At 43.0% G+C, this 27,580-nt stretch overlaps 1 protein-coding gene across 3 annotated transcripts in view; it reads left to right on the plus strand.

The window, feature by feature from the left end:
• Ehf (ets homologous factor) overlaps positions 1 to 26,473 on the plus strand; it is a 44,016-nt gene extending 17,543 nt beyond the window's left edge. Inside the window, exons 2-9 of one of the 3 annotated variants that reach the window (XM_013019673.1) lie at positions 6,223 to 6,322; positions 10,888 to 11,133; positions 13,486 to 13,548; positions 17,320 to 17,388; positions 17,462 to 17,569; positions 23,394 to 23,456; positions 24,705 to 24,900; positions 24,992 to 26,473. In XM_013019673.1, the coding sequence (XP_012875127.1) occupies positions 6,226 to 6,322; positions 10,888 to 11,133; positions 13,486 to 13,548; positions 17,320 to 17,388; positions 17,462 to 17,569; positions 23,394 to 23,456; positions 24,705 to 24,900; positions 24,992 to 25,091 (942 nt within the window). In that variant the 5' untranslated portion in view covers positions 6,223 to 6,225 and the 3' untranslated portion in view covers positions 25,092 to 26,473. The remainder of the gene's footprint in view (positions 1 to 6,222; positions 6,323 to 10,887; positions 11,134 to 13,485; positions 13,549 to 17,319; positions 17,389 to 17,461; positions 17,570 to 23,393; positions 23,457 to 24,704; positions 24,901 to 24,991) is intronic. The other 2 variants (XM_013019674.1, XM_013019675.1) reach the window with 2 other exon arrangements.
• The last annotated feature ends 1,107 nt before the right edge of the window (positions 26,474 to 27,580 follow it).

The following is a 27,580-nucleotide window of genomic DNA, read 5'->3' on the forward strand; positions in this document are numbered from 1 at the left end:
TGAACTCTGGGCCTGGGCGCTGTCCCTCAGCTCTTCAGCTCAAGGCTAGTGCTCTACCACTTGAGCCACAGCACCACTTCCAGCTTTTTTTCTTTTTTTGCTCATGTGGTGCTGAGGAATCGAATCCAGGGCCTCAGGCATACAAGGCAAGCGCTCTACCACTGAGCCACCTTCCCAGCCCCCAAAAATCTTGGTATAATGTACATTTACTTTCACTCTTTGGGTTTGAAATAAAGTTAGGTTTTCTTGAATGCATGCATTTTTTGGTTTTTATAATAGTCTAAGTAATCATGTATCCTGTATTTCCTGAATACATGCTACCAAGGATAGATGGAGACAGCCCTGATCTGCAGCACATTGGCCTCACTCTCCATTGATTAGGTAATAGCTTTCAGTGTATGTGAGCCACTGTGTGGCCAGCTTGCAGGAGCCCATTGTGTTTAATCCTCAGCAAGTCTGTGTGGTAGGAACTCATGCGGTCTGTTTCCCCAGAGAGGAAATAGCAGCTTAGAAAGGCCAAGGGACAGCCCAAGGTTGCCACACCAGTAAGAGCAAAGCCTGGGCTGTCTGCGTCCACGGGCTTTGCTACTAACCACTGCAATCAGCCAGGTGTGCGTCCACAGGCTTTGCTACTAACCACTGTAGTCAGCCAGGTGTGAGTTTGCTCTAGGAGAATTTGGGGTGGAAAGAGAACCCCTGTCATCAAATGGGAAAAAGGTGATTGATCCTGCTAGATACCTTACAATACATAGCACAGCCCATCACCCCAAATAATTTTTTCCAGTCCCACTTGTACACTAATGTTTATTGGAGCATGATTCACAGATGTAGAATCAAAGTGTTGATAAAGAAATGTGCATATATAGATATATATATGCTACTATATATATATATATATATATGATGGAATATTATTCTGCCATAAAAGAATAAAATCCTAATTTTTGTGGAAATGATGCATGGTAAGTGATAAGCCAGGCATAGCAAGACAAATCTTCATGTTCTTACTCATTAGTGGAAAGTAAAAGCATTGATCTCAAAGAAGAGAGTAGAATAGTAGTCACTATAGCTGAGAAAGGTAGGAAAATGGGAAATAAAAGGTATCAATATATAGTTAGATAGGTGAAATTAGTTGTGATGTTTTAAAGTATAGCAGGATAAGCACAATCTATGCCAATATTTCAATATAACTAAGAGAAAAAAGCGCAAAATTTCCCAATGTGTAGAAATGATAAATATTTTAGGTAGAAATAGTAATTATTCTGGCTTGATCATCACACATTGTGTATACATACAAATTCTCCTACTGTATTTCATAAATATGTGTAAGTATCATGTGTTAACTTTTAAAAATTAAAAACTATTCAGTCCCAAATCAGTGGTGGGGACATTGAGAAACTGCTATTCTAGTTCTTGCTCTTCTTCCTATTATTGCGGGCCTGGGTGCTGTCCTTGAGCTCTATCTAGCTATCTATCTGCTGTCTATCGCTCAAGGCTAGCCCTCTACCACGTTGAGCCACAGCTCCACTCCCCCCCCTTTCTTTTGTGCCACTCCTGGAGCTTGAACTCAAGGCCTAGGTTCTGTCTCATAACTTTTTTGCTCAAGGCTGGCACTCTACCATTTAAATCACAGCTCTATTTCTGTTTTTTGTTGTTGTTATTGTTGTTTTAGTTTTTGGTGGTTAGTAGGAGATGAGTCAGTAGCACTTTCCTGCCAGGCTGGTTTGAACTACGATCCTCAGCTCTCAGCTTCCTGAGTAGAGGTATATAGGTGTGAGTCACTGGGGCCTGGCTTGCTCTTTTTTATAAAGAAATATTTTTATTGATAGAAATAGTGCCTACTTGTTAAGTAGGCACTATACCACTAGAGCTATTGCTCTAGTTCCCCCTCCCCTTTTTGTTTTCATTGGTTATTGTTACTAGATGGTCTCACTTTATGCCCTGGTAGGTCTGGGCTATGATCTTCCTATTTGTATTCCCTGTGTCAGTGGTGGTGACAGGCAGGCCAGAGAGCCCAGCCATTATACTTTCCACCTAGCTAGGATTATAGGCACATACATGGTGCCCAGCCATTGAATGAGGTAGTCTTTCAAACTTTTATACGTAGGCTGGCCTTGAACCATAATACCACATCCCCAATTCCAACTCCCAAGTAGTTAGGATTATAGGCTTGAGCACCAAACCAGGTGAGAAACTGCTTTTAACTACTTGGCATGTCCCCAGCCCTCAGAGTTTGCTCTGAGCTGAGGAGCGGAGGACAGAGAGAAGAGAATCCTTCCCCCAGTGTAGTTGATGCATGAAATGTTCATTCCTTACTCAGATTTTGAAGAATAGGGCCTGGAAGGAACAAAAAGGTGTTAGCAAAACAGCTTGAGAATTACTACTTAGAGCAAGGAAAGAAAAGTGACTTTTTTTTTATTGAGGGTATGTGTGCCAAGATGCTGGTAGATACTCTTAAAACCTACTATATTATTTATTCTTCAAAGCAGCCCTCAGGCTGTGAGGAAATAAGCCCTTTGCCCTCCATCTCAACATTACCTGTCAGATTCCAAAATCGACTTCATATAGTTGACAAATTTTTTTCTTCAGGAAAGCTACACTGAGGGTAAAATAGGGAGCTGAAAACAGAGCATTAAATAATCCTTCTTCTTTTTAATTAAAAGGGTTGCTTTTTTTTATATCCCATAAAGCAATCACATATACCATGGAAAGTCTTTATTAGTGTAAGGGGGTGTGGGTGTGTTGGTCAGAAGAGGGTTGTTTTACAGTTCTCAGGGTACATTTATGATCCATTATCTCATTTACTCTCCTCAACCATCCTGGGAGACTGTTGGAAGGCAAATGTCCCCTTTCCCCCAAATTTATACCTGAACTGAGCCTCAGGGGGACTTGACCAAAGAATTTGGCTCTCTTAGCCCATCCTAGGGCCATCTCACGGTGAAGTCCTGTGGGTCCTCATGGGTCCCAGCCCCCAACATCCTGTGTTCACAAGCCTAGGGGAGCTCATGAACTCTGACTCACTGAGAGTTAAGCCACATAAACTCTTTTATGAGTAGTAACCATTTAATTGGCCTTATAAAAAGGGCCCCTCACCACACAGCCTGCTTTCCCCTGGAAAAGGGGGTGCTGTCAGAAAGCAATGCTGGAGAGAGGGTTGGAGAAGGGGATGAGGCAGCTGAAAGCCTTAAGTCTTGAAGGCCTCTCTGTGAGTGGGGAATAGTTCTGGATGCTTCTAGATTGTTATGGCAAGAAGCAATGCCTCTCCTGAGGAAAGATCCTTACAAATACTATGCATTGGCTTGAGACACTTAGTGAACTCTTTCAAAAATTGTTATTATTGCCTGTTAAGTTCCCCACATGCATGATCTCCTGTGGGTCTGCTAATGCTTTGAGTTCAGTGGTGTTCTCATTTTTTTCCTTCGTGGGCGAAGTGGGGACCAGAAAGGTTTTGGTTGGGCAGGTCTGGAATTCAGAGCCATCTATGTGAAGCAGGGGGGTAGGGATAGAAATCCACATCCAATTCTGACAAATGAGGACACCATGCTTGTCTTCTGCGGGGAGGTGGCTCCAGTTTGGCCAAGGACAATTTTACTCCCACTGAAATGGTCTCTTTGCCACAGTCTTGGAGGCAAATCCTCATAAAAGATTTTCAGAGAAGTCTTTTCCTGCCTGTGCTCCTGAAGCCTAGAAGATTGGCAAGTCCCTCCCTACAAACAGGCTAGGCACTGAGCTTCAGCTCTTTCAGGGTTAAACAGTAACCTTTCCACTGCTTATGGTGGTGCAAATACTGGCCAGGAAGGAACCCAGCCTTGGGCAAACAAGAGACTGAGCCCTCTCTCCCTCCCTGACCCTTCCTCCTGGGGACTCCAAGCTTTTCTTTGGTCTTCAAGTCCCCAGACTGCTTTCTTAGCTCCAGGGCATTATTCTAGAAAGCTGATAGGAAACATGCCTACTTATTATATTAGAGAGAGAGAGAGAGAGAGAGAGAGAGAGAGAGAGAGAGAGAGGGCAGAGAGAGAGGACAGAGAGAGAGGACAGAGAGAGAGAGAGAGAGGAGAGAGAGAGAGAGAGAGAGAAGTTTCACCTGAGATGGCTTTTTCCTTCTCTGTGGGTGAGAATCACAGAACTTTCCAGAAAGGAACTCACTCAAGAATCAATTTTTAGAAGGGAAAGCTGGGGTTCAGTGTTGTTTCTGATCAGGCTCTGCAATCAGGTAGTGGACTTTCTTCATTGTCACATCTGTCCTACTTAATTATGACCTGCTCTGTGACAAATTCATTTGGTCTCCAATCTATGTTGACCAGGCTTTGGGTGATCATCAGCATTTGGCATAGGAGGAAATGAGTTCAGAGAGGTTAAGTAACCTGTGTGACTAGTAGCAACTCTGGCTAGTAAGTGGGAGAGCCTGGAGTGGGCCTCAGCTCTTCTGGTTTCAAATTTCTCCTAATAGATAGACCCGGAGACAAAACCCTACTCTCCTATTTCTCCACCCAGAGAGCTATTCCTGGTTACACTGGTCCCCATTCCTACCTTGTCTTTCCTTCTCCACCTTCCACTTAGGCTGGATTCAAGCCTACTTATTTACCAACCACCAATGATGACCATATTAATAATCATCACGAATGTTCATGTCTAGCCTGGTTCAACCCTTAATCACTGCTCTATCCCTAAACAGTGCCCAGCCCTTCATTGGGCTGATAAATATTTGTTAAATAAATCAGGATAGGGTTCATCTTCTCTCCCTCAGTTCTGACACAGAATCAGAGGGGTAGAAGCTGAGTTGCTGGGATGAGGGGTGGTGGAGTCAGGATATGGAATAAACGTAGGGGGACAGTTCCAATTGGTGGTCCTTGGTAACAACTGAGCATGTAAAAAATTCCCCAAACAGGCAGAAAAAATTTCCATGATCTGTAGCTATTGACTTCTGTCCCCACCTCAGCATTGTATAAAGAGCAAATGACTTTTACAGCCTCGGGGCAATGCTCACTAAGCTTCTAGAGAAAACTTGCCCTTCCTTTGAATGGTTGCACACACCCTGAGGTTCTGATCAGAAATGTGGAGGGTGCCCAGTTTGGGGGCAGGCACGTCATAACTGTTAAATGAATGGAGGGAATATTTTTAAAGTGTAAAAAGTTCCACCTTGTTTAAACATTGCAAAAGATGCATGGGGGAAAAGCTCTTCTCCTGCATCATTAGCAGAGAAACTGAGCCCACAGACTGAAGAAGTCAACTTGAGGACCGATCCAAACCCCGCTAAATTCTCCAGGTCTCTGGAAGAATAAATGTGTGTCATAACTTTTATCAGAAAGGAGAAAAACATTAGAGATTAAAAAAATAAAGACAAAAATCTTTTTTTGGGGGGTCCGGTCGTGGGGCCTGAACTCTGGGCCTGGGCGCTGTCCCTCAGCTCTTCAAGACTAGTGCTCTACTACTTGAGCCACAGCGCCACTTCTGGCTTTTTTTTCTTTTTGCTTATGTGTTGCTGGGGACTTGAACCCAGGGCCTCATGCATGCCAGGCAAGCGCTCTACCATTGAGCCACCTTCCCAGCCCCAAGACAAAATTTTATTTTTTTTCCAGAAAGGGGGAAGTGTCTGTTGGAGAAACAAAGTCATTCTGAATCATATCACAAAACCAGAAATACTTGAGGAGCTTTACTAAAACATGGCACAGGCCCCAGACAGCTGGCCCGTCCTGTGGCAGATCTCCACACTGAGGAGACGTTAATGGAGCCCCAGGTGTGGGGCCCACTGACTGTATGAAGACTCTCAAACGTCTGATTTTAGTCTGAGTTCCTACATCAGTGCTGGGTCTGAAATTTCATTGATTGAAATTTCACTTTAAATCTATCTGGCATTTTCACTTTTGTAAGAAACTTGGATGTTGGCCAGACTTGCCTTGGGAGCAGGTATTGCATTTTCCTCCTGCTTCATTCCTGATCAGAGATTATTCATTTATGAATGGGTGGCTGCAAATACTTGCCTCATGCATATGAAAATCAAACTTGGAAATTTTTAATTGCCATGGGTATTGCTTTTACTGAAAAGGCTGTGGCAATGTGGGGAAGGGCTCTCTCTCTCTCTCTCTCTCTACCTCTCTTGTCTCTCTCTCTCTCTCTCTCTCTCTCTCTCTGGTTTCCTCTAAAATTAACTTTCTGATCTGAACTCTTCAGTAATGTTTGTCCATAAGGCACAGATTGAACCAGCTGTTTGACCCTTTACAGATCATGATTCTGGAAGGAAGTGGTGTAATGAATCTCAACCCAGGCAACAACCTCATTCACCAGCAGCCAGCCTGGACAGACGGCTATCCCACGTGCAATGGTAAGAGCCATGAAGACGTGGGCATTGCTGCCCATGCACACATGTAGGTGTCACTGCCCATGCGCATCCTTCCTTGCTTAAATTCCTCTCCCAAATTAACATTTGGGAACTACAGATGCTATTTACAAGGGACATAGGGACCAGTCTATTTTGCTTGCACTTCTGGGGACCGAATCCAAGGCTTTGCATATGCTACCACTGAGCTCTGCCCTCATCCGGAAGCGTGTAATGCTGGAGCTGTCTGCGGCTCTACTGTCTTCCCCTGTCTCCCACTGAAAGGCAAGGTTTCAGGTTAGCAGCCTGGTGCTGGGGGTGATAGAAGAAATTCCCAAAGGGAAGGGAAGACCTCCTGTTGAAGCTTTCATGGTGTTTTGCTGGAATATTATGGCAGGCTAGGGAAGGCTAGGGATGTAGCTCAGCAGTAGGTGCTTGTCTGGCAGGTGAGAGGCCTTGGGTTCAACCCAGTGTAGCTCTTTAAAGGGTTCAATAAAGTTAAAGGGCTGGATGGGTAGCTTGGTGATAAAGTACTTGCTAAGCATACACTATGATTCAATCCCAAATGCCACCAGTGAAAGAGGGAGATACGATAGGGAAAGCCTTTGTTCATGGGCACAACACATATGTGTGTGTCCCACACAACATTTAAGTGTGTGTAGGAGTAACATATGAGCATGCAAGTTAAGGGGGGAAAGGTTTTAGCTTCAACTTTCTAGTTCATCTTGCAGTGACCTCCCTGCATAGAAGGAGAGAAAGTGATTGGGAACCAGGTGTTGTCCTTTAGTGCTTTAATCTAGAACATTCTATGCAAAGTGCGGGGGTGAGGGGGGACTTCATGGTACATCTTACAGAGTTGATCAAGCCCTGGGCTTACTGCAGAAGCTGAAGGAAATGGAGTTGTTGCTAAATCAGGGCCCCACACCCGGCTATGAAGGCGGGCTGTGTAGGCAGACTGCTGAGTGACCAGTAGCACTGGATCTAGAAAGCTCTGGGATTTATTATGCCCCACACCTGCCACTAATCTCCCTGCCAGAGACTCTGCTGTTCATTTGTGTGTGTGTGTGTGTGTGTGTGTGCAAGCAGAGTCGAAGAAGTAGGAGTGAGAGAGCAATCAGTGAGTTCTATTCTCCCACAAAAGGCTGATCCATGTGGCGCTCCACCTCTCTTAGTTTGGAACCCCAGCCAAACACAGCAGGAAGTGTGAGCAGGTAGCCTTCTTTCTTCACTTGTCCCACAACATTGCTGCCCTTTCTTGGCAGTTATGTATTTTGTTGCCGGCCTTAGGTTCCCTGTTAAGTTCCTGGCACCTAGCAGGAATCTTCCAAACAGAGAGAGAGTCTGTGTATCTAGATTTGGGAACCCTTGAAGAAAGCAATCTCTAATTATATTTGTATTTTATTTCTTAATCTCTAGAAGCCTAGAAAAGACTTTTTGCTCTTTAGTAAGACTGAAGGAGAGAGGAAGCTCCATGATGGAGATCAGAACTTGTGGGGTTTTCTGTTTCTCCTGAAACATGGGAATCTGATGACTTATCTGCCTGAGGAGATACCTTTCTCCAGTCAACATATTGAACAGGATGCAACTTCAGACACTACCCTTTTTGTTAAATGAATAAGAGATGAGCAGTAATGAGGTTTGATTTTAGGACCTTATACTTGCTGGGCAGATGCTGTAGTCTGTGAATGATGCCTCAAGTCATTTTTTAATTTATTATTTGCTTTAGTTATTTCTCAGATAGAGTATTGCAGGTGTTTGTTTGGTCCAGAGCTGGCCTCAAAACTTAATTTTCCTATTTATGTCTCCCAAGTAGCTAAGAGGACAGACACATGCCATCATGTGTCTGTTTAGAAACGACCTTTAACAGAGATTGTATTAAGTGAGCAGAAAAGATTCTGCCAGGCCTAATACTGGGTTATTGAAAATCGTTGCTTCTTGTTGGCAATCCAGAACTGCATTGTTGGAGCAGCAAACTTATTTTAAGGGGAAAAAAGATCAATGACTAAGGGAGCCACAAAAATATATTCCATTCTTAAACAGGTGTGTTTGCAAGACACAAAACATATTAGAGGGGACTTAAAAAACCCTCCAGGCTAAGCTCAGTGCTTTTGTTTATTTTGGAATATTTCTATACAATTACATACATGCAATAAATGTTTCCAATCCTTGTTAGGACTGGAGCTGAAAGTCTAGGGCAATGTTTGTTTGATCATGCAGTGTTATGAGTGGCAGATAGAACCAATGGCAGTCCCCTTTGCACCCCAAATGCTCTTCATCTCCTGCATTTGCTGCTTCTGAAAGCAGATGATAGATTTTGAGGGATGAGTACCAGGGGGATTGGGTTAGAAAATGGGATTGGGTAGGTCTGGGGTGTGGAGGGCTTGGCCATCAGTGTTGTGGGAAGTGAGCCTTCAGGAGTTTGTGTCCACCTGCCACTCCACAGCCCAGCAGCAGGATCCCAGTAAAGGCAGAAACCCTGGCTTCCCCTCCTTCTCCCCCATCCTGCTAAGTCCTGATCTATACCTGAGCTTTATTCATTGGTGATTTGTGATCACATGGAAGTTTGAGAAAGTACTGATCTAGTGTAACTTTGTAGGAAGTTACGGGCAGTTCCCTAACAAATACCTTTCCTTCTCTGGTCCACATCTTGAGTCTGTGCCATGTCCAGTGGCACTTCCTCTACTTCAGCTTGGTAGGGGATACAATGCAGGTGTCCTTGACCTATTCCTTGCTTTTCTTGAAAGAGAGCTCCTTTTGTTGATTTGCGTTTAGAAGTCACTGTAAGAACTCTCAGCCCCATAACTTAGCCCCAGGGCTGGCTCTTTCCTCTCAGCCCTATTCCCATGGCTTAGCGCTGACAGTAGTATTCTTTTAAGTGAGTGTAAGAGATACATAGAAATAAATATAGATAATTACCACACTATAAGCCCAGCAGTGTTTATTGATTTAAATGAACTTCAGTTCTTTGCTGGCATCTGACTTAATAATCTCATGGATGCACCTCAAGGAGCTTCCAAAATCCTGCATTATTTTTCTTTTTTTTTTTTTTGGGTCCAGTCGTGGGGTCTGAACTCTGGGCCTGGACGCTGTCCCTCAGCTCTTCAGCTCAAGGCTAGTGCTCTACCACTTGAGCCATAGCGCCACTTCCGGCTTTTTTCATTTTGCTTATGTGGTGCTGAGGAATCGAACCCAGGGCCTCAGGCATGTAAGGCAAGTGCTCTACCACTGAGCCACCTTCCCAGCCCCCTGCATTATTTTTCTTGTGCAAAACATGTAGTGGAATAAACATGTAGTGAGTCCCTGTAATAGAAGGCCTTTAAGGAAGTTTTTGTAATGCTGATATGAGGATGGGTTAACCAGGACTTAGGGATCAGTAAAGACAAGCAGAACGTGATAGAAGCCATTAGGAGAAATCCCAGGCATATTTCCTTGGATCCATCCAAGTAGGCTAGGAGAAGTAGTGATCACTTGATGACCTTTCAGACTTTGCGAGACAGGTAGGAATTCAACTAGACTAGGAAGTAGAACACAAACAGGGCTTAACGAGCAGCACAGATAAAAGACAAAAGCCAGATTACTTGAAGAAGTTAGCTAAGAGTCTCCAAAACTGGCTTGGCAGTTCTGTATCTTATTTAGTGGATACTGGGGAAGATATTGAAGGTAACTGAGTAGGGTAGTGGTGTCAGGTTGCTATAGTAATCAGTGGGGCAGTGAGAGAGCACCATGGTTAGTTCTGGAATAATCTGGACTACATTAGGATCTTCATTTCAGACCTCAGATGTGGTTGCAAATGGTCTGAGTTTGGGGTAGACATAATGTGAAATATGTGAGTGTATTTGTGTTTCTTTGTGGTATGTGTGAAAGAGACACAAACAGATAAAGCCAGAGAAGAAGAGCTACAGGTCTTCTGTATCCCAGGGTAGTGTATCTATAGATTTAACTAGCCACAGGTTCAAAAAGGTAGCAAGACAACAATGGTTGTCGGCACCACACATATACAGGCTTTTTTTCTCTCATCGTCCCTTCTAAAATAACAGCCATTTCCCTGGTATTGTCATTGTGTTAGGGATGGCGCATCATCTACAGATGATTTGAAGTCTGAGAGGATCCATAACACGTACTATACAAATACTACACTATTTTGCATGGGGAGTCGAATGGCCCCAGGTTTTGGTCTACAAGGATTCCTGAAAACAATCCACCATACTCATGGAGGGATGACTGTGTTTGGGTGTAGATAACAAGCTCACAAGCGACTGAAACAGTATCAGTGCCTTAGTTTTTATACTATAGTCTGGGAGAGGTCCATGAGCATAGAGCACTTCCAGTCCTTACCTCATGCCCAAGGATAAGTATCATGCTAGAGAGGACATGAAGATGCAGAGGTAAATGATCATCCCACAACAATTGGGGGAAAGAACCTCTTTTCCAGAGCTTAGCTCATGTTCCAGCCTCCACAGTGACACACACAGATTGAGTTCCTCATGACATCTGATACCCAGCAATGCCTCTCCATGTGTAAAAGTTATGCCCAGGAATGGCTACTCACGGGGCCGCCTCCTCTTTTGCAGTTTCCAGTGGGTTTTTTGGAGGCCAGTGGCATGAAATACACCCCCAGTACTGGACCAAGTACCAGGTATGGGAGTGGCTCCAACATCTCCTGGACACCAACCAGCTGGATGCCAGCTGCATCCCCTTCCAGGAGTTTGACATCAATGGCGAACACCTGTGCAGCATGAGTCTTCAGGAGTTCACGCGGGCAGCGGGCACAGCTGGACAGCTGCTCTACAGCAACCTTCAACATCTCAAGTGGAATGGTGAGAGGTGGCCAGGAAGTGCAGAGGCTCTGCAGCTGGAAAGCGTCCTTATCAGGAAGGACAAAAGATGGGTTCACTGACAAATGAACTTTTTCCAAGACAGGGATTGAGAAGGGAGGTGAGAGGAAGGAGCAAGGGCTAGGATAGGAAGTGTGTCTAATTCCTGATGATCACAGTGTAATTTAGATCTCTCCTTAGGGTGATATTCATTTCCAGAGACACAAGGCCTGACTGGGTATTTATGCAAAGTTTACTATTCCAACACAGACATTTCTTTTACATTTGCTAAATGTAAAAGTTTTCAGTCGTTTACTCATTAAAAATCATTATATCTGCTTAAAAAGCAATCTAAACCTAGCATTTGTTTGCTTTTTAATTTCTTTTTTTTTCTTTCAGACAAGGTCTAGCTATATAGCTCAGGCTGACTTCAAACTCTCAACTCCCAATTACAATTATATGCCACCACACTTGGTCTAGATATGGGTTCTTAAAATGGAGGTTTGGGGGTAGTAAGAAAATATGTGAAATTGGATTTGTGTGGTTGAGAAAGGAGAATAGTCACCTTTTTTTGGAAGATTTTTTTTTTTTTAGAGCTGACAACTGAACTTGGGACCTTCTGAGTGTAAATCTCCAACCCCAGTTGGAAGCTTTTTAAAATTACATGATAAAGAAAGAAACAAAAAGGAAAGCAAAAAAAAAAAAAGAGAGAGAAGAGAAAGAAAGAAGGGAAAGGAAGAAAGAAAGTTGCGGGGGGGAGAAAACAGATTTTGAACAAGCAGTTTGGACACCTGGAATGTTTGTTTAGTGACTTCTGTAATTGAAGCTGTCCTTATACCTCAAATATCTCTCAAGGCTTCCCAGACAGGCAGCCCTGCAAACTCTGTCCATCACACATCAATAGTGTCCACACATACTCTAGACTGACTTGGGAAGACCCAACTTACCTTGCATAATGCCTTTGACACTGGCATGGGACTCTACCTGCTCCTTGAATCCAGGAAAGCAGGCATGTTTAAAGATTCTCAGCTGACTGTCCATGTTGAGAAAGGCCTTTATATCCTAGCAGAAGTTATGTTTGGGCAAGTATCTAGGGTTGAGGCAATTCGAGCAGGAGGGCTGTAAGCCAAAGCCAGACCCTGGCAGCTGCCATCAACATGATGACCTGGTAGGCTGGCTATGGAATGGCAGCTGTGGCGGCCATTTTGGATGATGTCATTCAGCACCTTGGCACTTCCTTCTTCCCACTACCTTACCACAGTGGTTGCTCATTTCTCTTTTACTAGAACCAAACCAAACAAAAGTCTATAAATAGCCCCCACCTCCATTCCCTGAAACTTCAGAAAGAGCAGCGTTGAACTTAAAGAATTCAGAGCATTTACCTTCCCACCTCCAATTAAGTCCCACTTCTTTAAAGCTTTGCCCTGATTGAGCCTGAGGCTGAGAGGCCTGAGAGATGTGGTGGTGGCCAGGCTGCTGCTGTTACCTCTGATGCCTAATGGCAAGGTTTCTCACCTTTGTTTCCTGGTTTGATTTTTTTTTGTAGTTTAACTTAAAGTTATTAAGTATTTACATCTATTCGTTCCCAGCAAATCAATTCATTTAATGACCTTGGAATGGAATACGTGCTGTATATCCATTTTACAGATGGAAAACACAAGAGGTCAAAAGATTAGTACGTGACCTCCACACCTGAAATGTTGATGATCTGTCTGGGACCATTTTAGATCCATTCATGTGTATGTATATTGGATACCATATAATACGAGAGGGGTTGTCAGAAAAACCCAAGGATATCTGACATAAATAAAAGAAAGCTCATTGCCTGTAATCCAGATGTATCTCATGGGCTGAATGTAATCCAAATTGGTTGAGTAAATTTAAGGTTAACGAAAAATCAAGCTAGCTAAATTGAAGTAGTGTCCCCATTATTTTTGCTTCCATTTCACATCATGTCTTAGTATGGGAAAGTACCGTGGAGGCTATCTAGTGACTGTTTAATTTAATCCCCTAAATATGCAGATGAGGAAATTGAGACCTCTTAGCTAGCAATGGAAAAACTGGTCTCTTTCACTGAATGTTGTATGTCCTCCATACTGGATGTCTTTCCTCCACAATGCCAAATAATTCCATTTGGTGGGAGTGCTCTAGACCAGTGATTCTCTGGTGTTAGGGACAGTGTCCAGGCTTGAGTGTGAAGAGGGAAGTCCCACCCGACTCCTTACAAAGCGAACATGGTTAGCTAGGTTGTGAAAAGGCAGAAGCTTTTTGAAAAAGCCAACTATGACCTTCCTGAAGCACCAAGGTTTGGCTCCAGCCGGGCCCTCCCTGACATTCCCATTCTATCCTTCACAGGCCAGTGCAGCAGTGACCTGTTCCAGTCTCCACACAATGTCATCGTCAAGGCTGAACAAACCGGTGAGTATGAGAGATGAAGGGAGTCAACTTAGCCAGGTTAGACCCTGGGGAGAACAATCAGGAGGGAGTCTTAAGGGATAGTGTGGGAGTAGGTTTTGGCAGGAAACCCGAGAAGGCCTTTTTCTTTCCTTTCTCCAATGGGTCACTATACCATGAGCCTCTCCTCTTGTCTGGAACCAGTGATCTTCATGAGGCATAGACCGATGGTAAGCAGCTTTTTTCCCCATACTTCTTTCCTTCTGCCCACTGTTCAGGGCAATGTTCAAAGTCTAAGCGGATGACTGGAAGAATGTGGAATTTAAGATGGACCTCATCACTAGCAAAAGAAGGGGAGTGGATGTGGCTAAGGTCAGAAAAGCGAGGGAAAGTGAGTGAGGCAGGAAGGGAGAGAGAGAGGGAGCGAGAGAGACAGAGACAGAGACCGAGAGACAGAGAGACAGAGCGAGTCAATGACTTCTCTCCTTCCTCTCTGCTTAGCAAGGCCTGCGCTTACAAGAAGGAAGAAGGGAGATGCTGAGCTGGTGGTATACTTTGCATAGTTTCTGGGGCTTTAGGGAATTTTCATTGGGATGTCTCAAAGCAGCAAAGGAACCCAGTTCTTTTTTTTTAAATACATTTTTTATTGTGAAAATACTGTACAGAGGGATTACACTCACGTGAGCAAGGTAATGAGCACATTTCTTAGGAAGCCAATTCTTTTTACCTTTTTTGGTTTTGGTCATGGGGCTTGAACTTTGGACCTAGGCATTGTCCCTGAGCTTGTCAGCTCAAGGCAAATGGTCTACCACTTGAGCCACAGCACCACTTTTGGTTTTCTGGTGCTAAATTGGAGATAAGAGTCTCATGGGACTTTCCTGCCCAGGCTGGGGCTTTGAACTTTGATCTTCACATCTCAGCTTCCAGTGTAGCTAGGATTACAGGTGTGAGTCACCAGTGCCTGGCTCTTTTTATTTTTAAGTAGTTGTAAAAAAAAAAGGATTTCAATTCAACGTGTCAGTTTATGAGTATAATGTATCTTGATCAATGTCACCCTCGCCACTTTTCTTTCCCATCTCTCTCAACCCTACCCATTTTCTCAAGTTACCTTGGAACCCAGTTCTTGCTTTTAGCATATTTTCACATGACAGGTACTGTACTGGGTTCTCAACAAGTCTACACTCTCACAGTATCTACTCTTGTGTTTGTTCCTCTCTTCTGTCCTAACTCATGGAAACGGTCCCCTAATCCTTATGTGTAAGAGTAACTGCTCCTGGGTCACTCCCTATGTCTACATCAGGGAGGTTTGGAGCCATGTGGCCTGATCAACTTGGCTATCAGCCTCCCTGAAGGTTGTGTACCAGATACTTAGGACAGAATTTGACCTGAGGCTGATTTGCGAGTCATTTGGCACCAAAATTAGCCCATGCAGTTATTTCCTCTTTAATAAGGAGACTGGTCTACCATTATTAAAGGAAAAAAAACCCAATAGCTTCGAAGCATTTAATTAGTCCTTCCTAGCCTTGCCCTGGTCCCTAGAATCTAGGGGATGGGCCTGGATAGTCTTTGATTTGTAGGTCTGCTCTAGCTCTGGAGATAGACACAGGGCTGAATGGCCTTCACCTGGTAGATAGCCTCCCTTGGGGAGTCAGGGTGATATTGGAGAGGTTCTGCAGAACTCACTAATTCCCCTTGACCATCTAGACATTCTTGTGTTGCCAGTTCAGAAACGCTAAGCTGAAGGGTGGAGATGGAAGACCCACCCTGGAAGGAGAGGAGAAGAGGCTCATGGAGGGGCCAACACCCCCAAACCTCTTTGGTTTGGTTTGTTTTCAGAGACAACAACAGGTGTATGAGATGACCCAATGAAGAGAGAGGGTGTAACTCCAGGAGACTGGGCTTGGGGTGTCCAAACATGTATCTATCTATTAGGTAAAATACCAGCTAAATCCCTATGTCGTAAACAAGAAGACTTAGGCAGTGAGTCAGGTTTTATACAATTTATGCTATAAAAACAAAATGAAACTGGGCCAGTGGCTTGTCATTTTAGCTCTCAAACTCAGATCCTGGGCAGGAAGGCAGCATGCATCTCGGGGTAAGGGAAGGCAGGAAGTTTCGGAGGAGGGTAGACAAGGTAAGAAATCTTAGAGCTCTTGACCATTCATTAAAAAAATGCTTATGACAGAGGCTAGGGGGTTATGTGGGAGTTTGGACTTCGTTTAGGGTAGGCGGAGGGGAGTTCCCTTCTGATCTGAAATGTTTAGAGTGAGGTATGCTTACACAGCAAGCAGGAGAATGAACAGTGAGCCAGGGAGCCAGTATTTCTTTATCCCAGAGATGAGGCAATGGGCCCCACTCATCAAAGCTGTTTGTTTGACTTTGTAACGCTCTCTTTCTTCTTGCTGGTTTTGCTTTGAGAATATTATAAGCTAATTGGAGAGATCCTAAAGCAAGGGGACCTGTCCCCCAACTTAGGGGACTCTTAGAATTTTAGCAATGAAGGAAAACAGGATTATAGAGCCTTTTCTGAGAGCAACAGTATCAATTCTTTCAGGAAGGTAGTTATAAAAAAATGTGCCCATTAACCATTTATTATAGATTTATTTGTCCCAGACAAGGCATTCTCCTTACCCAAGGGTAAAAGTATTTTGGAGATATTATAGTAGGATGTAAGAAAAGACTAAGGCAGGCTAGAAAAATTCCTAGGGGGGGAAAAAAACATTGTTCTAAGACAGGATTTCATTGTTGTAAAAGAAAAATCTCATTTCCCTGAAAAAACGTGATAGGCATCGGTCACAAGGACAGGAGTGGACTTCAGCTATTTTCCCCAAGATGCTGGGGGGAAAATAAGATTGCATTTTTCTAAAGTAACCTGGACCAAAGCAATCTCTCATCCCTTCTCTCCAAGGGCCTTCTCCTAACCCATGCCTTTCTGATACCTTTTTTTTTTTTCAACTGTAAAGGTGATATACAGAGGGGTTACAGTTACATAAGTCAGGTATTAAGTTTCTCTTCCTTCCTCCCTCCCTCCCTCCCTCTTTCCCTCCCCTCTCTCTTTCTCTCTCTTTGTCTCTCTGTCTTTCTCTCTCTTTGCCTCTCTGTCTTTCTTTATTTCTCTCTTTCTTTCTTTCTTTCCTTTCTTCTTTCTTTTTTTCTTTCTTTCCTTTCTTCTTTCTTTTTCTTTCTTTCCTTTTTGCCAATCCTAGGGCTTGAACTCTGGGCCTGGGCACTGTCCCTGGGCTTCTTTTGCTCAAGGCTAACACTCTAACACTTGAGCCACCGTGCCATTTCTGTTTTTTTTTCTGTGATCAATTGGAGATAAGAATCTCCTGGAGGGGCTGGGCGCCAGTGGGTCATGCCTGTAATCCTAGCTACTCAGGAGGCTGAGATCTGAGGATCATAGTTCAAAGCCAGCCCAGGCAGGAAAGGCCGTGAGATTCCTATCTCCAATAAGCCACTAGAAAACCGGAAGTGGCACTGTGGCTCAAGTGGTAGAGCACTTGTCTTGAGCTGAAGAGTGAAGGGACAGCGCCTAGGCCCAGAATTCAAGCCCCAGGACCAACAAAAAATATATATAAATAAATAAAAGAATCTCAGGGACTTGCCTGTCTAGGCTGGCTTTGAACTGTGATCCTCAGATCTCAGTCTCCTAAATAGCTAGGATTATAGGCATGAGCCACCAGCACCTGACTACATTACTTTTTGATATCTTTTTGATGAGCAGAGATTTAGAAGAGGGAGGTCTTCATCCTGGGGCAATGGAGGTTGACATTCCCCATTTTCTATTCCTTGTAGACCCTTCCGTCATGAATACCTGGAAAGAAGAAAACTATTTATACGACACCAACTATGGTAGCACAGTAGGTAACTAACTCCCCAGTCCTGAAAACCCTGTAGTGCTGTTATTCTCCCTCATTGCCAAGGGGTTGTGTTACAGGAGGGTATTCTTCCTATCCCCTATTTGTTCATGCTGCAGATTTGTTGGATAGCAAATCTTTCTGCCGGGCCCAGATCTCCATGGCAACCAGCGGTCACCTTCCTATGGGTAAGTTGTTCTGACATCTGAAGCTAAAATAGTCTAATGCATCCTGAGAAAGAGTGAGAACTTTCCTTTTCATGAAAAGGCTAGGGAAGGAAGTGGGTTCTAATTTGTCTGAATAGGTGTGCTTTGGAGCCAATATGCATACTGTAATAGTGTAAATTTAAATATGATAATCTTTGGGATTTCTGTAGGACAAATGTTTGTGTGAAGCAGTTACCCTTGTGACAACAAAAGTTGTTTGTGTTTTCCACTTTTTTAATGACAACAATAACTCTTGGGATCGATTTGATAAAATTATTTGTATGGATGGGACAATAGCCTATATTTGATTTTCATCAGCATTCACATACCAGTTACATTTGGCTTTAGACAAAGAATATTTGACAATGGGTCCAGAGAACAATGAACGTGTAGTGATGGGTTCTGGAACTTTCAGGAATCCTTGAATCCTTCTTCTCTCCTTTACTTTCCTCTCCCCCTCACCCCCAGTTTTAAAGTCTAATTCTGATGAGCCTGCACCATGTAAATTATGCTCATAATGAGCTGTATTTGGCTCAGATTGGATTCCAGAAACTCAGTTACTGTTGTAGCAAATGATAGAGTTGGTCCATTTTGGGTCTGGGAAACGGAATTTCAGACAATAGGTAAAGTTACATGTACAGTATAAGGATTAAATACAAGGTTTTGAGTTGTCCTTTGACCTGAGCATAAAGTTCTGGGACGCCTTACATCTTAGAAATGGACTTTACATATCAACTTCCCTCCAGGGAAATGGCTCTTCTCTAGGAATTGATTTGGGAAACTTCAGAACTGGTATTTAAATGTATTTTGGTGAAAGAAAGCATGGAATTAAGCAATGATCCTTTTTTTTTTCCTTTGTGGAGTTTGTGTTCTTCAGAATAGAAATAACCAAAGCCTTTTGGTTTGAGATTTGTTTGAGGTCAAGCCCGCTGCAGGAGACAGGGCTAAATGCCAGTGTAAATGCTCCTGGAGTTAAGGTTGAGACGCAGAGCCAGTTCTTTTCTTGGCATCCCTCTCCCTCCAGCAACCCTTCACACCCTGTATCACTGGGAGATCAGGAAACAGAACAAACACTGCGACCTCTCTGCTGTATCTTTGACACTGGAGGAACAGTGCATCGGATAAAATTTCTGTGGCAGTCATTGCCACCCAGTCAACACTAAGGACTTCTGGGTGAAGGAAGCCACTAGGTCCCCCTCTGACTTCCTGTGGAACTTCCTCAGGTGTCACTTTTCACACTTCCCAATGGAAGCTTCTTTCTGCCTGGGGCAGAAGATTCCAACCAAGAATAAAGTGAAACCAAGCACTTCCCAAGCCTCAGGGGTTGCTAGGTCTGGAGACTCCTGGATAAATCTGAACAGTTCTGAACTCTGCTGACTCTGCCAGGTCATCTTTACCTGTTCTGGGACTTCGCTGAAACATTTAGGCCTTCTGGAATCTCAGAGTTAATGGGGGTTTTGGGGACTGGTTTCTACTTGTATATTTATAGTCACAAAGAACCCTGTGTCTACTTGGTACATGAGTCTACCTACTGAATTTTCACATTGAACCAGCTGTGTGAATATTCTCACTCAGATTTTCCTGTACCCTTGTTCTCTGTTCCCCATTTCCTCTTGTGATTATAGCAGGTTAGACTATGAGATCAACATCAGAATTGTGCCCTAAAGTGTCAGCAGTGTCAACAGTGGATAAATTTTGTGAAGGAACAACCCTTCAGTAATATTACTTACCAACTAGTATGGGCCAATTCATTCCAGAGTTGTTTAGTCTCTCCTAGATGGGACCAGAATTCTCCAAAAGACCTTTGCCATGTGTCCAAGTCTTTCCATCACAACCTCTCATAAAATAATGTAGTTAAGTCTCTTGCTATATTTTAGTGCAAGTTCAAGTTCAAGCTAAGGTGAGATTTCCTGTAAACCGATGGCCTCTGAGATAGCACAGGTGGGAAGCGGGTTTTGTTTTGATTTCCCTGTCATCGACTAGTTCATAAAATGGATCCTGCCAGGGTTCTCATCTGCTCCTGGGTCCTGCAGCCAGTGTAAGTGAACTCAGGCTTGATGTGTTTATCTACTGACTTGAGCCTCCAGCTAGGGTGGCACAGTGTATTAGAACACCAAAATTTGTATATCCCGTAAAGAAATGGCTCATAGATGAATCATATGCAAATATTTCTAATCTTTGCTTCTCTAGAAGCAGCTTAGCTGAAGTCATGCCTTTACACCTGCGTGTTGAACCTATGGCTTCTTAATTTTCCTTACCTGGACCCCGTGAACCTTGACCTAGAGCTCTTAGAAGGAGAACAAGAGAAAGCCAGAATGGACAGCCTCCCCTGAGTGAGCCATTATTTTATAACAATGAATCATCAACCACATGGCTAACTTCAAAGACCTGGCTTTATTTTGTGGCAGTAGGGAGGACAGAAGAAGAGAGAAAGGCTAGTTGTTTTTGTTTTTTTGTTTTCCTTTGGGGGAAATTTAGTGTTTTCATTTAATTTTTAAATTTAATTAAAGGTGATATACAGAGAGGTTAGAGTTACATAAGTAAGGTACTGAGTACATTTCTTTTCCAACATTGTCATCCCCTCCCTTGTTTTCTCCTGCTCCCTGCCACTCCCACCCCATTGTAAAGTTCATTTTCAACAGTGTCTAGTGAAAAATGATGATTAGATGCCACAAAGTAGGTGGCAATGCCTTAACCATATGAGTGTTGTCAGGCTCAAGGGCCTTCACTCTTGTCAAGGAGAGGGCTAACCTTCTCTCCTTTCATACAACATGGCTAGTGGCTAGTTGTTTGAAAGTGAGAATATAGATCAGAAGATTTCAATGCCAAAGCAGGTCAGGGATTCTGTGCCTTGTCCCTGCACATTAGGAGAAGAAGAGGAGAAGACAGGAGATCTTTCTTTTTGCCATATGATGATAGGAGATTTTGATCGGAAGATTTTATTGTTGTTGTTTCTTAAAGAAAATCTTTCCCAAGCTGGATGGAGGTCTAGCTTGGGTAACTGACATCTCAATGGAAAAAAAAAAAAAGGTAAACTGCCCCACGGTTTATTTACAGCTCACAAATTCTTCAATGGGCCATGACCTCTGAAATGACTGACACAATATCATGATTGTACACATATATGCAGTTTCAAGGAGACGATGTCTAAGGTTCTCACCCTATTCACAAAAGATAACTCCAAAGCAAATGGTTCTGCATCAGTTTGGAGCTTATAAACAATGACCAAAGCCAAGATGCTGAGAGACACCTGGCTTTTTCTGAATTCAATCCTGGCTCTGAAATAATGGTTCTGTCCCCTCCTGGATACCATTTGAAAATGAGCTTTGCTTGTGGCCTGCTGGGTAAATGCCACCCTTTGTCTTCAGGACAACATGGCCCTGACAAGGTGATGTATCGCTTGGAAACCGGGGTGGGTGCCAGAGCTGTTGCAATATTGTCACATCCTGATGGGGTGTCGCAACCTCTCCCTGAAACCTGCAGGGAGGGAGAGTGACGTTCTCCTTGCATTTCCTGTGAATTTGTCCTTTGAGATTTCAGGGTAACCCAAGTAGGGTGCCGGCCATCCCGGTGACGATGCCAAGAGAAAAAATTCTCAACCAGAACAAGAGCATTTTTCTCTAGCCAGGTCTTTCTCAATTCCTCTTCTCCATTGTACCACAGCTTTTGGAGAAAATGTTAGATCAGATGGAGAAATGGATCCATGCACGTTGGGGAATACACAATCATTAATCTCAAAGTTAGTTTTTTTGGTCAAATCTATTGTGATAGAGTCTAGGCTTTTATCTTTGGAAATGGCATAGAATAACCATAGTGAATAAAGCCTCCAGATTCAAGCTCTTTGTGTTCACATCTGGACATCAGGCTGTTGGGACTATAGACTAGTCATCTGACCTCTCTACTTCCCAAATCTCCCGTGGCTGTTAACTATGGATTACAGAGGGCCAATCTGATAGGGTTATCTAAGATAGTTCATGGAAAGTGCTTAGTAGGACAGTGCCGGGCACTTGATATGTCCTCTACTTAAATGAGTGGTTTGTGCACTGTTTTGAATAAGGGACCAATTCAAACAATTGTGATCCCTTGCTTAGTACCCAGCTTTAGTCTAGTATGTCTTTAGATCCACACATGGTCAATGAGCCCCCAGGTTAGGAAGTTCATGCAAGAGACAGGTTTTCCTGGCCATTTCTCTTGAAAACATTGACTTGTGTTTAAGGAGTACTTTGTTTTAAAATTGGCTAGTTAGGAATATGTGTTTTTGAGATTTGCCTTGGTTCTCACAACATTCCCAGTGCCCTCTGTGAGATCCCCCCACCCCCCAACACACACACAGAGCTAGATCATTTGGTTTCCTTTTGCTCTTTAACTGATACAATAGTTAAACTTTTTGTTTTCTGAGACAAGTTCTCAGAGTGTGTCCCAGCCTGTCTTCATATTTGTGATCCACTTATCTCAGCTTCCAGAGTGTTGGGATTATACGTGTGTACCATTGTGCCTGGTTAATAAATGAATATATTTATGGGCAACAGTGTGATAATTTGATACGTGTATATAACATGCCATGATCAAGTCAGAGCAATTTAAGATTCCTATCATTTCTTTGTGTTGGGAGCCTTGGAAGCTCTTTCTTCTAGTTCTTTTTTTTTTTTTTTTTTTTTGGGTCCGGTCGTGGGCCTGACCTCTGGGCCTGGGCGCTGTCCCTCAGCTCTTCAGCTCAAGGCTAGCGCTCTAGCATTTGAGCCAGAGCACCACTTCCGGCTTTTTTCCTTTTTGCTTATGTGGTGCTGGGGAATCGAACCCAGGGCCTCATGCATGCAAGGCAAGCGCTCTACCACTGAGCCACCTTCCCAGCCCCTCTTCTAGTTCTTTATAAGAATCTTAACTTGTGAATAATTGTCACCCTGCTGTGCCACAGAAGACCCAAACTTACTATTCCTGTGGAACTGCATTTTGCTGCCTATCTTTCAGCCTCTCTCCTTGTCCCTCCCCTCCCCTTCTTAGCCATAAGAATCACCATTCTCCCTCTGCTCCAGTGAGAGTGGACCTTTTGGCTTTCTGCTATGACTGAGGACAGGTAGCACCAGACATTGGTTTTGTTGAAGAAGGCTTTTAACCGCCTAGGTCTGCCTCTGTCACCTGCTCTTTGGGGATAGTGAAAAGGTGGCCATAATGAGTCATTTGTTAAACTAATCTGTGTTTCCATAGTCTACTGTGGCCCTCTGTGCCCAGTTCTGATCATTCAATGGCCTCTTTGTCAGCGTGATTAAAATGTAACTTTGCATGCCAAAAAAAAAGGGGGTACTTCTCTGGCTCCAAAGCCATCCTTCTTCATTGTAAATGTTTACATTCTTATATTATGTAAAAACATTTTCTAGTAAGTTCAATCCTTTAGTGGTTCCCTATTTCTCTCAGAATAAAGTCCTTAAAATTAAGTCTTAGAACATAGTCAGTGATGGGAGCTTCCCCCACTTTGCTTCTGGATTAAACACATACTGACCTCAGGGCTCTTGCATTTAACCATCCTCACCTATAGAAGTCTCTTTCACAAGCTTTCTGCATGGTTTGTGGTATAGGTCTCTGTCAGAGAGCTTGTCTGTGACTACCTCGTATTAAATTACAAATTATCCTCACCTTTATACTTCTATTGCTATTTATTTTACCCTGTATTATTTTTCTCCATAATATTTATTATGTTTTGTTTGGTTTACTACCACATAGCGACAGTGCCAGAAATACAGTAAGTATCCAATACATGTTGTTAGGAAATGGATAAATGGAACCACTCTCATTTCTTTTTCCTCCTAAGCAGAGTCACTGGATATGAAAAAGGAGCAAGATCACCCTGCAAAGGCCCACACCAAAAAGCACAGTAAGATCCTCTTCCATTTACCTATTGGCTCTTCTCTTCCTGTTAGGTAGAACTAGAGAAACTGGTTCTTAGGCAAAAATTGCCTCTTCCTTCTGTTACCATTTCTTTACTCTGATTGGGTTGGGGGAGAAAATTGAGGCCTCATTTTTTCCTCTGGCCAAATAAATGCCATGTGCAGTGGTTTCTCAAAGTGGGACACAGACACTCAGTTCATCAGCTAGTTCCTCCTCATTTGTCATATTTGTCTAAAGATGAGGACCCTTGAGGGCCAGAATTGTCCACATGCCTCTACCCTCTGGAAAAAAAAGAAGGAATAGAGGAGCAGATGGCAAGAAACAGCTGAGCTGCATGGTTCTTTCTGTGGCTGATCATCGGCCTTTGTGAGTTCCTTTCCCAAGAAAGAATTGCTTTTGTTGATGATTCAATATAGTTCTTTGGGAGCTGGAGTTCCTCCACCATAAAACCTTTTAAATCTAGAAGAAATATAGAACTGAAGAGGCCATAAACTGAAACTGAAAATGTAGAAGAGATAATGTCCATAATGCAGAAAAGATTGAGAATTTGTTATCTTTGGCTGAATGCTGTTCTAAGTCATTCTATGAAAGAGAATGGATAGAGCCCCTTGAATGGATTTGTGTGACATGGATCCAGAAGCAGTCAAATGAAACTTTGGTTGCTGATCTCATTTCACTAGCTGCTTAATCATCAATTGAGTGTCCCTTTATCTTTGTATTATTTATATTTACCCCCCCCAACTTTCCATGTAGTTTAAAAGATTCTGCAGCCATACTCGTGTGTATTTGGCCACAGCAGAGTTGCTAGTTGGAGCTGTGTCATTGGGTGAGGAACTAAATAGAAGAGGTTGGAAGTCGCTTCCAGCAGAAGCAACACATTGACATGAAGTCCAAGCAATAGTAAATGATAACTAGGAGAAATTCTTCCTCATTTAAAGACTGAGACATATCTCTTGGTCTCAGCTTTGCCAGTAGTTGACTGTGTGAGGCTGGTGAAGATACTTAAATTCTCTATACCTCAATGTCTTCATTTGTAAAACTAAAAAAAAAAGTGTAAATTATTCATCCTCAACTGCTTTTTTGTTCGTTCATTTTTTAAATCATCTGGTATTTGGTGGTTCTGCCATCCTTTCTGAGGGCTAGGACAAATTTAGTAGCTCAGTGAAGAAATAACTTAGTAACTTAGAAATAACTTAGTAACTTAGGCCACTTTTTTTTTCCTTCTTCTCATCAGACCCAAGAGGTACACATTTATGGGAGTTCATCCGCGACATTCTCCTGAACCCTGACAAAAATCCAGGGCTCATCAAGTGGGAAGACCGCTCTGAGGGCGTCTTCAGGTTCTTGAAGTCAGAGGCAGTGGCTCAACTGTGGGGGAAGAAGAAAAACAACAGTAGCATGACCTATGAGAAACTCAGCCGGGCCATGAGGTGAGTGGGTTTTTGTCTCCCCACATGGCTATGCCTCACACCAGAGCTGTGTATCTGAACAGCCACCTTATGGAAATTTCCTTTGTTGCAGATATTACTACAAACGAGAAATCCTGGAACGTGTGGATGGACGACGGCTAGTATATAAGTTTGGGAAGAATGCTCGTGGATGGAGAGAAAATGAAAATTGAGTCTGCCTATCCTTGGAACACAGACCAAAAGCACACACCAAATGAATATACTAAGCAAGGAAGAACTCCTGGACATAAATATTTCAAAGACTGCTTTTCTCTGATATTTATGTACCATGAGGGGGGGAAAATCTACTTCTAACAGAAAGAAAGAACACTACAGTTGATAAAAGAAATTATTTTGTTACTTTAAAGTATGTCCTGTATGGGGAACACACGTACACAGTTGTCTGTGAGATATGACGCTGTATGTGGTCATGATTTGTATTTGCCTCTTGTGAAGTTCAAGAATAATAGGACTGGTAGCCCTGGACTTCTTACTAAGAGAGATAAAAAGGAAATCAGAGGGCATTAAAATGTTTTCCTATGCACAATGAGTTAGAAAAAATTGATGGGTCTTCTGCACATGGCATCCATAATGACCTTGTCAAGAGAGCTGAGTATGGTTGCTATGGTGAGATCCAGGGTCAAGACAGATGGGATCCACAGAAAGGGTGCTGTGAACTTTAATGTGACTTTTGGAGCCAGTGAGTAGAGAATGGGAACTTTCAACATCCAGGGTGGGCTGAAATATTTTAATCAGTGACAAGAATAATGGTGTATGGGGAGTAGGGGACTTATACTCATTCAGGATTGATTTACCTGTTTCACCTCCCTCTTGGATGGTTGCTAAAAACAAACAAACAAACAAAAAATCTTCAGTTGCCACATCTGCCCACTTCTAGTTATTTAAGAGAGAACCCAGCCTTGATTATTTTTATTTCAACTGTTTGAAAGTAAGTGGGAAGGAGTTGGTGAATGGCTGATAAGTTTGCTTTTGTATCTCTGTATTTGTGGTTTCTCAACTGGCACAGCTGACATTTTTAGTTGTCAGTCTTTGTGCTGAGGATTGTACTGTTTACGATAAGATGCACATCAGTGCCCCTGACCTCCATCAACTACATATCCACAGCACTTCCCCACTACAGTAATCAAACACATTCCTGATAGCTCCCAGTATCTCTAAAGGGGCAAAACTGTCCTTGATTGAGAACTGCTGATTTATCCAGTCCAGATGAAAATACATAGTGATGTAGTCTCAGAGGGAAAAAAAGGTTGTCAGATCTTTTAGTCCCTACAAAAAAGCAAAAGTAAGACCTTAAAGTCAACTCACTAGGGATAGTAGGTTGAACTCTCTATAGGAATTTTTTTTCCAGAACCCCAGATGGGAGCTAAAGTCATATAAATTAAACACAGCAATGCAGCAAGAACTACAATAGAAGACATTTGCTCTAGAACCCAAAGCACAGCAAAGATTTCATTGCAGAGGGAAATGCTAGAAAAGACTCTGTGTGTGTGTGTGTGTGTGTGTGTGTGTGCGTGTGCATGCGCGTGTGTGAGAGAGAGAGGGAGAGAGAGAACGAGAGAAAATGAGAGAGACAGAGAGACAGAGACAGACACACAGAGAGACATACAGAGAGAGACAAGACACAGAGACATAGAGATCTCCAAGGAAAACTGTTCACAGGTGTTAATTCTTCCCTCCTGTTTCATTTGGAGGTATATTGCCTACATTTACACTCAGAGGAATGTCAGTATGAAAAGAAAAGGGAAATGAAGGAAAGATAGAAAAGGGGAGAGAGAACCCAGAAATTTTCAGGGGACAAGCATTGGATGTGTATTTTTCATAGTGGGATTTTTCTTGAAAACCTGAAAACTTATCACTGGTCCATGTGAGCTGGGAGGAATGTGAGTCTGTAGACACTTTAAAAACTGAGTCTGAACATCTACAACCTTTTTGCAACTTTTCTTTTTGGTTCTCTCATGTTCTTTACTATCCTCTCTCCTGCTTCACTATCTTGAACAATAATATGGGGATATAGGAAGGAACGAGGGTGTTCGTCCAATAGAGAGAGCCCCTTGCTAAGTGCTTGTAATGTATTTAGAGGGCTAGAAATAAAACTTCCAAATTTATCTTAATTATAATGATGGCCATTATGGATGTGTCCAAACTTCTTCTAATATTATAACTAAGATCATTTTCTAACTGGCTTGGTCACCTCCACAAGGATTTGGCTTGGGGTTATCAAGTATCATTTACTGAGGAAGCTGAGAAAAAGTGCAATGAACAGCAAAGATCTTCATTATACAACTCAGATTCCTGTGTCAAACACATACCTTGTTTTCCAAAGCTACAGGATCATGTAGCTTCCCCGCACCAACTACATTACAGAATGAATGAGACATCCAGTATTTGAAATGGCATAGTGTGTGTGTGTGTGTGTGTGTGTCTGTCTGTCTGTCTGTCTGTCTGTCTGAATTCTGTGAGGCATTGATAGGCATGTGCCAGTTCTCTCTAGGACTTTCCTTCCCCAGCTTGAGCTGTTCATTGTTCAAGATGTCGAGATCTTTCCCTTACAGTTGGTCTTTGGCTCTTCCTTTTCAGGGAAGAGCAATCCTTGCTAGGGAGTAGGTGCATCTAGAACAGCTCAGCAGATAAGCAGTTGAAG

This window comes from Dipodomys ordii, unplaced genomic scaffold (genome assembly GCF_000151885.1).
Source record: "Dipodomys ordii isolate 6190 unplaced genomic scaffold, Dord_2.0 Scaffold46, whole genome shotgun sequence".
Lineage (NCBI taxonomy): Eukaryota > Metazoa > Chordata > Mammalia > Rodentia > Heteromyidae > Dipodomys > Dipodomys ordii.